Below are 10000 nucleotides of genomic sequence, written 5' to 3'. Positions count from 1 at the left end.
GGAAATGAATATTCACTATTTGGAAGAGTTCAAACGGGAGAACTTTTGAATAAATTTACATAATAGGGCGTGGAGGAGAGGGAGTCAGAATTACGTCGTTTTCGCTTGCCAAATCGTCTTCCCAAGAAAGTGATTCGGGTTAACATTAGGCCGTTCCAGTTTCAACGAAATATATAAATAATTGGGCTGAGGTTAAGAGAGGTACAAGTGCCAGGTTTAGATCGCGGTGGACTTTTCAAAAACTTCGAAGTGCGCAAGGTTCAAGCCTCGAGTGCAGACATTGCTAAAATGGATGCTCTTTCGCTGAACTATTGGGTTCCCCTAATTCGTTTTAATCGTCTGGACGCTAATAATAAAAGGTACAGTACTGCAAAAGTTTTATGTTGAATATTCGGGAAATTTAAAATGCACTGTGTGCAGGTAGTTTATTTACTTTTTTTTTCCCCGAAGATTTATTAGCATAAAGGTTCATTAACATTCAAGTGTCAAGATCAGTGTTTTGATTAGTTTTTGAACTAACTCGGACGATTCTTGATCTGTAGTTTCATTGGGTATCAAGATACATGCACCTGACCAAATGGGGCACTCCGATTCGCTTAAAAAACGTTATGAATTATTAATGAGTTTGAGAATTATTAATAAACATTTAATGACTGGTCCCTCGGGAAACAGTTAATTATGTTTCCCGAGAATCTCAATGTTTCCCCGAGGTGCAGCCTAGGGAAACATTTAGATTCAAGGGAAACAAAATTAACTGTTTCCCGAGGGACCAGTCATTAAGTGATATGTTATTTAGCGCAAAAAGAAAAACGAGCAATGGCAACAGCAACGGCGGTCGTCGGTCATCATTCGCGGGTAACAGTGCACTGTTACCCTCTGACGTCATAGATTTTGCAATGTTGCCCGCTCAGAGACTTTGGGCGAGAAACAGTTTTATTTTTAGAAGTCATGTGACCTCCAAGTAACCAATGAAAGCACTCGCTGTTGGGGGAAAAATCAAAATTTTCAGCTATATGACAATCCTTTTTATAGTAACCGCCGTCCACAACCTTGGATGGCACTCTTCAAACCGCATGCCCCATGTTTTGTTTGCTCACTGTGAATCTCGCGCATTCCTTTACAGTAATTCCGCTGTTGTTAAGTGAGCCCACGCAACTTGAAGTATCATATGAGGATCCGGTCGCTAGAAACCGCCGCGCATGCTCAACACAGTGATTTTTGACCCATGGCCGAGGTCTCTTTTCCCGTACTCGTCAGCCAAGCGAACGCAGAAAAATTAAAAAGACCTCAACTAGCAGGGAACCTTTGTTTGTACAATTGCAATTAATTGTAAGGTTAGCATCCAACAGAAATGTAGCATGCAGGTCACTTGTACACCTCCTAAAGGTGGATGCTTGTGACTAACAAACCATTATTATAATGTTGCTTTCCGTTTTAGACCAGCTGTATGGCCATGGTAGCACTAAACGTTCTCAGTTTGTTGTTTGTCCATGGAGCGCTTCCAAAGAAATCAACGGTATTTTCTGGTGATATATTTTGGGTTACTTCATTCTAAGTTTAAGCTGGTTTATTTGGACGTAGAGGCTCCTCGCCTGTTCCATGCATGCAGATCGTTCGAAACGGTTTAAAACACTCTCGAAAGAGCAAATGGCGAGAACAACGACAGGGAAATTCCGTGCATCTCTTCTGTCTCTTATGCGTTGTGTTCCTGCACTCTCGCAACGCAACATGCGTCTTATCTGGAACTGTCTTATTCTTGGGGTTCAAATTCTCCTTTGAGCACCGACTGGTTTGCTTCGGTGCTCCCCAATTTATCTCCACTACACCTTAGTTGTCGTAAACTATTTGCAGGTATGTTTCTTAACAGAGTCAATTGAAATTTATTCCAGTTGTTTCATTTTTTTGTTTGTATACACTGCCTCGTAATCTTCACGTTTCTAACGCTGTCATGAAGACATTTTTTTCTTTAACTAAAATTGCAAATGGTCTGAACCAAGGAGTCATATCAAAATGTAATGAAGTGAGATCGTTTGGAAGGTTATATTAAAATGTGTATTTGGGTCTTATTTGGATTGCAAATTGAATGATCGATCAAAGGTGACACTGACTTTTTTTCAAGCTAATACGTTCGCATTATGAAGTAACTTAGGTATGAATTTCCGTAAGAATGTTTTTTTTTTTTCCAAATCTTGAGCTTCTAAACTGGAGGTGCGGCTTGTCTACTGGTGTTTACGGTAGTCCGGACGAGGACTGTTATTGGTGACGACCGGAGGGGAAGTCATCGTTTATCACAGTGTTGTGGGGATGACTTCCGTCCGCTCTGGTTGTCGATGTCACCGATGACTGTCCTTCTCAGGACTACTTCCACTCGGACGATCTTATTTTTCTTCAACCCTTAACTTGTAAATTGATCCTCGTAAATTGTATACAAGTTGCTCCTGTTTTGTCGTATGTTCTGCAGGTGCTTGAGTTAGGTAAAGTCTCCTCCTCGATGATGGGAACATTTGGCGCGCTACTGGAAATAATCCTGATATTGTATCCTACATGAAGACCTTGCCTTACTTGACCTGTTTCCGTTCCTTTAGAGGACAAAATAAGCTTTGCACTGTAGAGAATAAGTTTCCTTCGCTTTTGGAAAGTTCAACGACCTATGCCAAACTCTTTTTTTTAAACTCCAAATTACATGTCAACGGTCAAACAGGCGAATGTGAGATGTCGTTAGGTACTTTCCTTAACCGTTTTTAGCTACTTAATGAGTGCATCCTTGGTAGGCCTGTACAGTGTTCCATGCTTTGCGCGACTGCGTCCTGTGGTTCGTGAAACCACAACCACCAAGGTAAAAAAATCGTTATTGTAATTTCAGCTTATTACTTAATCGATTTATGCAGTCAACTGGCAAAAAAGGATTGGCCAATGAAGAAGTAATTGTTTCCTCTAGAAAACTGTCGTGTACCCCACATTCTGGTCGCCGTTTCGAACCTAGAATGAAGTTCCTTTTTTTCTGACATGGTGCTTCTTTTCTATTGGAAAACAGGTGATAGCAAATTGTGTTGTTCTGTTAATTCTGAGCTCTGCTTTGCCCGCTCTATCAAGAACACTCGGTAAGTTAAAAAAAAGCTTTGTTTCTTTCACCTGAAAATCAACGCAAAACAAAGTTATACTGCTGTGTTCAGGTGACTTTCTTTCCATGTAATTAGGAGTTCTTTAATTTCAGGGATAACCAAGTTTGACTTGATGGGTGAGTTTGCACGTCTGGACTGGTTGGGGAATTTTCGCGTGGTGATTCTTTACAACTTGTTGTTCGAAGTATTGACTGCTTTCTGTTTGGTCAATAAATTTACTGCGTCCGTAAGAAAGGCTTTGTATGAACAGGTCCAAAGCCTGACTATGCCGCTCCTTAGGCGATTCAAACCAAAGGTGAAAGCCTCCGTGTGAACAGAAACGGTCATGTGATAAAGGAATTTACAGACCTGGAACTGAACCGATAACTGCAACGTTTTCGGGGAAGATACGACTTAAAACCAAAAGCAAAAGCCTTTATTTCAACTCCGTTATATGCTAAACGAGTTCACAACTTGGATGACTTAAGACTGTGATGGGAGGAATACAAAAGAGGGTCATACGATAAGAGAATTCACTGGCGGGTCAAACAGTAGCTATGGTGTTTGCTGAGATGATGCTGCGAAAAAGTGGATTCAACCGTAGCTCAGAATGCAAGCGAGTGCCATGGTGTCAGAAGGAGGTTGCCTTTGCATTCAAGTTGACGGATTGGTAACATGCAACTAAATGTCGAAATGCACTACGTTGTGGTTGTATTTGTTGAGATTTTTACAAAATTCTGGGAGACTAGAAACAACACGAAGCGAGTGTTGGAGTCTCCCCAAAGTGGTTCACATTTCTTCTATGGTTGAATTGTGAAATTCCCGGGTTAGAAGGCAGTTTTCGAAAGGCTGAAGATTTCAAACGCACGTATTGTTAATAGTGTAGTTTAGCAGGTGGTTTGTTTTTGCTTCATTTTCCTTGGTGATTTCATTTTAAAAAATTCCCTTCACCTCTGCGAATTTATTTGCAAAAGCCAAAATTAATACATGAGGCCCTTGGATAGTGGGTCACTTGACCTCAAATATGAAACCTGTTGCTAAAAACGAAAATAGGCAGCATTCACGATAGCGTCATTTGACTACAACTACCAGAATTCAGTTTGTTTTTCTTTCCTTATTTATTGTATTCCCAGCGGGGTAAAAATAACAATAGCTCTAATTAGCATGAGACCGGCAAGCAAAACCTGAAGGATTCTGGGACTTGTAGTCAAATGGCGTCATCATTGAAATATCCTATTGCAGCTTGCAAAATTCTACGATGAAAATTGAAATTCATGCTTAGTTCAAATTGCTTGTATTTTTTTTTTCATGTGTTCTCTTTGGCTCATCAAATGAATTAATTTGGTTTTGATTTGACGACGCTCGATTTTACCCACAACCTCGCTCCCAGGGTCGGAGTATGAGAGACCCTAGGAACGAGGTTGTGAAAATCACTGTTTGATACAAGGCAGTGTTTCTCTTTGTTAAAATCATGGTGTCCGTCGTGACGTTGGGTGATGTTGGGTAGGCCGTGATGTTGACATAACGGTTTCTTGACATTAGAGTATTTATACTTACAATTGTTGATTATTTAATGTGAATACGCGTAGTTTTTCTTCATCTTTAGTGTATGATTTGTAAATGTTAGTGTATGATATAACAATTGACGAGAAATATTGATCTATATTTGTACAGTGAAAAGCGAATGTAAAATTCCTAAATATCGTCTTACATATATTTGTAGTAAAGTGCAGGCCAGTAATATAATAACTTTTTATGTCATGGAAGCAACAAAGTTGTCTTGCTCTGATGATTACATATTACGTTGTACAGTTGAGGTTAATGGAAACAAACTTGTTTCATAAAAAAATAAATGGCATAGTTTTTTCCAAATCCCGAATTCTCCATTTCACTAACGGCCATATGTGTTCGATTTACCCAAAAAGAGGACATATTTCCCTAAAAAAGGAATCCAATTCCCCGAACATAGCTTAGCGACACCCTCATGCTCACCATTTCGTTGTGCAAGGCGCAGTGACGTCACGTAATAGAGATCAAGAGGGGGGCAGCCATTTGTGAAAACTGCCAACCGCTTGTTTTGCACCGGTGGACACATTACAAACACTGAATGGCGACAAAATAGACCCTTTTGAAGCTCAATAATGGAACGTCAATTTGATAAACAACACAAGCTGTGAAAAATGAATGTCTGGAAGCTTAAAAGCGACGAATAATGGGCTTTAACAACAATTGCATCTTTCGCTGTGGGACGTCAATGTTTTGCGAATGTAGTGTTATGTACAACACTGAAACCAAATGGGGTCAACAAACTCAGAGAAAAAATCGAACACCTTGAATGCATCTGTGTTTACTGTTGTCTGGCTATTTATATTGATTTTGTGCTCTACTCTGCGAAGTCTTCAGGTAAAAAAATAATTGGAAATGTGACAGTTAAGAATTATTTCTGGAAAGCTCTTTGTCAATTTTGTGCTTCATTATTCAAGGAAAGGTTCCTCAGAAAAGGGGTTTTCTTTAATTTTTCAATTACACGCTTACAATAAGACAAACTCTACAGTACCTCTAATGAAAACAATACATACAGATTTACAATGCAACAATACCAGTTTATGGCTGTACTATACAACATTAGTCTCTAACAAAAAAACAAAACAAACGCAAACACAAATGCAGGGTCTCGCCCACGCCTCGCACCACTCAAGCTACATTTATTAATTAAAAACGTGCTGTGTTTTTAAAACAGGACCGTTTCTTTTTTGAAAACATGCATGGAGTTATCAACTGTTGCAAGTTTGTTTTCGGTTTGTAAAGTATTGTAAACAAGCTGTTTATACATTTCGAGACTAGGTCGTGTTTCTTTCAGTTTACAGATGTAAATATGATATCTGGCAACACATGTATCAGATGGTGTAATAATTTTTTTGACTCAGTAACTATACCGAGAAGTATAGCCTCTGAGAGAACGAATCCTTCCATATTGGAGGTATTTTGTGTTAACCATTGAGAAAATTTCCCCCAAAAGGATTTTGACTATTTACACCTCAGGAATAAATGAATCAGTTAGATTTTCAGTTTCTTCTCCGCAGAAAGTACAAAGATCAGACTGTTTCAATCCTATTTTGTCAGTAAAGAAAATCGTTAGTCGCGATTCTTCGAAGAAGAGGTTTGAATTGAAATTCTCTAAGTTTTGTTTCTTTAATGCATTTAAAAGCCAGTAAATAGGTTTTTTTCCCAATTGACTGCTGTTGGTTCAGAGTGAAAGAACACCAATCAAGAAGTTCATCAGCTATTCACGAGCATTGTCGCCTGGAGGGCCACTCGGTGGAGCCAAATAAGACAAAAGTACTATCAACCGAAGTTAACACCTTCAAACGCAGGATAAAAGAAGCTATTCAAAGTAATCTTACGAAACCGGCGTTAAACAGAGACAATGGTTACGAATTAGCAGCTATCTATGACACAATTCTAACCCCCAAGAGGCGTTAAAAAAAACCCTTTTTTAAAATTCATCTTTTTAACATTCATATCATTGACTGATGAAGTCCGGTTGAAAAAACGGACGAAATATTTCATAAGTTTTAACTTTTAGCTCCGAGTTTGTAAAACTTTTTAACTTTTATTATGCTTCCGGAGCAGGAAACAAATGTTTTTGACTGTAAGAATATTATTGGTTGAAAAAGGAAAAATGCTCATGCTGTCCGTGCAACACGAATTTCCGTGCATTTCTTTGCCCCTACTCTACAAAACAACAACGTGAAATCACCAAATTTTAGGTTTTGACGACAACGTGAGCATATAACAGTGAAAAAGTCATTTTCAGTTTTGACTTTAAAACCGTTCGTACCCATCCATTTACAGGATAGTTCGCCTGTATTGTACAATGTGAACAATAAGCACTTAACGACTGGCCCCAAGGGAAACAGTGAGTTTTGTTTCCCCGAGACCCTCAATGTTCCCCGAGGCGAAGCCGTGGGAAACATTGAGGTCGAGGGGAAACAAAACTCACTGTTTCCCGAGGGGCCAGTCATTAAGTGTTTTGTTATACCTTCCAACTCAAAATAGAACAATACACAGATAAGAATTATTTGCTTGACGTCGGCTGGCGTACAGATTTGCCGCCGTTTCAAAGGTGCACGACCTGATCACGTGTGAGTCGAAAGTTCAAGTTGGTGAATATTCACCGATAATCACTGAGCCTGAGGCGAATAATTGTTAATTAATCGCGGAATACTTGCGATAGCGCTTAGTTATATTTTGGACTAACGTTTTCGTTGCTGTAGCCGTCGTATTTGCTAAAACTCCCTAATAAGGAGTTTACGAAACGAGGAGGACGACGGCTACGAGGAATTCATCTAAAAATACAAGTTCGCGTTATTCATATCACTAAGAAGCTCTTTCATGTCGTTTCGCTTTAAAAATGTGTAGTAACTGTCGAGGAATTAAACTGGTATGAGTGGGTGGGAAGCCTAGTGAGAGAACTGAAAATTCATCGTCATGTGCTAACGTCCTCCACAGAACCTTGAATTTGGTCATTTCACGTCGTCATTTAGGAGATGACGGCAAAGAAATGTACCAAAATGTAAAACGCACGTGCAGAGCGTGCAGAGCCATTATTTTTGCTCACTAAACCTATTGTTTTGTCGTTGCCGTCGGCGTCGTCGTTTCGTAAGCTCCCTATCAAAGAAAACCTTCCATTTGCCTTTTTTATCTGAATCTAAGTAGCCTTGCAGCCATTTCACTTTTTGTTCGTGTGTGAACTACCGGACGTTACATGTCTAATTGTTCATAGATCAGTTGGTAGAGCATTTCACTGGAATCGCAGAGGACATGAGTTTGAATCACTTTGAAGTCGCCTGAATTTCCCAGCTGTCTACAAAAGACAATTGCGTAATTTGTCCTGATAAGTGCGAGCACACTTTCTTTCTTTCGCCCACTGAAAAGAGTACTGTTTGAGTTCTGGGAATTGTCTCATTAATCGAAAAGCATAAATGTGCATAATTTAGACTTTTCGACACTTTAAAACACCTGCGTGGTCTCAGTTCATCTCGTTTGGCTGGCTGAAAAGCAACTGTAACAACGACACAATGTCAATGAACGCAAACCTTACAGAAATTGTTGGAAAGAAGACATACCTGGAGTACTTTTGCTCAGAAAGATTCACCAAAGGAATACACCACCACCTCATATTTCTCTCAACTTTTGGTGTTTTTCTGTGCATTTTTACATCCTTGGGAAACGCTTTAATACTAGTTGCCCTCCGGAAAGAGTCTACACTTGCTTCACCGTCCAAACTGTTGCTTCAAAGCTTAGCGACAAGTGATTTCTGTGTCGGTATGCTTTCCGATCCTTTAGCTGCTATCTATTGGGTGTCTGCAATAAAAGAGCACTGGGGCGTTTGCTACTACGCATTTTCCCCTACTATTGTAGTAAATTTTGCGTTGTGTTCAGTGTCTTTGTTGACCACGAGTGCTATGAGCGTTAACAGACTTCTGGCTTTGTCACTGGGAATGAGGTACAGCGAAACAGTAACTACGAAACGTGTGTACGGAATAATTATAATGTTCTGGGTTTTGGCTACTGCCGCCTCTGCTGTCTACGTAAGGAGTTCTCAGTTTACCACAAGGTTTATACAAACAGTGTTACTCATTTGTCTGTCAGCCTCCGTGTTCTCGCACACATTGATTTTCTTTAATCTCCGTCAACATTGCACCCGAGTTCAAGAAAGGTGCTCTCGTGAAGATCCACCAATAGCATGTAGTAGTCTGCGAAGTGAAGCGAGCCGCATAGCAAAGTATAAAAAGGCGGTGTCCAGTGTGTTATGGATTCAGCTTGCATTGCTGATTTGTTATCTCCCTTACACTGTTATCGTAGCATTGCGGCTTAGCATCCGAGGTGAACTGTCCCAGACTCTTGTTTTAAGTCAACAATATGCAGGGGTTTTCGTGTTAGTAAACTCTTCATTGAACCCACTTCTCTACTGTTGGAAGATTTTAGAAATAAGACAAGCTGTCGTGGCAACATTGAAAAAATGGCGCTGTTCATCGACTTAACTAGTTCTTCGTTTAACTGGGATGCCAATTACTGAAACTAAAGGTAGAGAGCTATGGCAAACGAAGAAATCTGCGGCAACGAGTACTTATCTCAAAATATACCTTGCATTGTCCCAAGTATCTCGGGATTATTTATTTACTCATTTATTTTTGTTTCAGATTGACTTTTGTTATTTAATTTTCTGAGAAAAACTAACGCGGAGAGACTTATCAAGAAAATGAAGAAAAAAATTTTTTGAAGAAAATTTACAACTTTTTTTGGTTTAGTTTTTTTTTTTTTTGACTACTTACTTATGTAAATTTTCTTCAAAAAAATTTTTTCTTCATTTTCTTGATAATGATGACAGGATGTCATCGAAACATCGAAATCTCTCCGCGTTAGTTTTTCTCATAAATTTATTTTTGTTAGTTATAAAAACTAGCGATAAAAAATAAGAACTACATTTCGACCGCTCCACGGTAATTTTCAAGTTCAAGTTCATTCAATTCGTTGTATATTTCTTTAAAGTGCACCTAACCCCAAGATATTTTTTTTGCTAAAATGAATCTTTGCAACTGTTCGAAAAGCATTGCGGCCATTTTTTCATTTTTCTAACAAATCCTGGCATTTTATAGGCTTCGAAAGTTGCGAAAATCCAAGCATCTTTTGTTCATGACCGAGTCAGAAGGGGAGTGGGTCTATTCCTGATGTGACGTCACAATCTACTTTGCATGCATTTTTACAAAGAGTTAATGCAATGTAAATCAGTTTTTGACGTCAAATCAGGAATAGACCCACTCCCCTTCTGACTCGGTCGTGAACAAAAGATGCTTGGATTTTCGCAACTTTCGAAGCCTATAAAATGCCAGGAT

General features: G+C 39.2%; 1 protein-coding gene across 1 annotated transcript in view; it reads left to right on the top strand.

The window, feature by feature from the left end:
* Positions 1 to 4437, top strand: part of LOC138012817 (limb region 1 protein homolog) — a 14007-nt gene extending 9570 nt beyond the window's left edge. The window contains exons 12-16 of the mRNA XM_068859711.1: positions 1439 to 1516; positions 2462 to 2535; positions 2746 to 2836; positions 3035 to 3101; positions 3215 to 4437. Coding sequence (XP_068715812.1) covers positions 1439 to 1516; positions 2462 to 2535; positions 2746 to 2836; positions 3035 to 3101; positions 3215 to 3435 — 531 coding nt within the window. The 3' untranslated portion in view covers positions 3436 to 4437. The remainder of the gene's footprint in view (positions 1 to 1438; positions 1517 to 2461; positions 2536 to 2745; positions 2837 to 3034; positions 3102 to 3214) is intronic.
* Positions 4438 to 10000: the final 5563 nt, after the last annotated feature.

Source organism: Montipora foliosa, chromosome 8 (genome assembly GCF_036669935.1).
Source record: "Montipora foliosa isolate CH-2021 chromosome 8, ASM3666993v2, whole genome shotgun sequence".
In the NCBI taxonomy this organism is placed as follows: domain Eukaryota; kingdom Metazoa; phylum Cnidaria; class Anthozoa; order Scleractinia; family Acroporidae; genus Montipora; species Montipora foliosa.
Note: the sequence above shows the minus strand (reverse complement) of the source record. Positions and strands in the feature narration are given on the sequence as shown.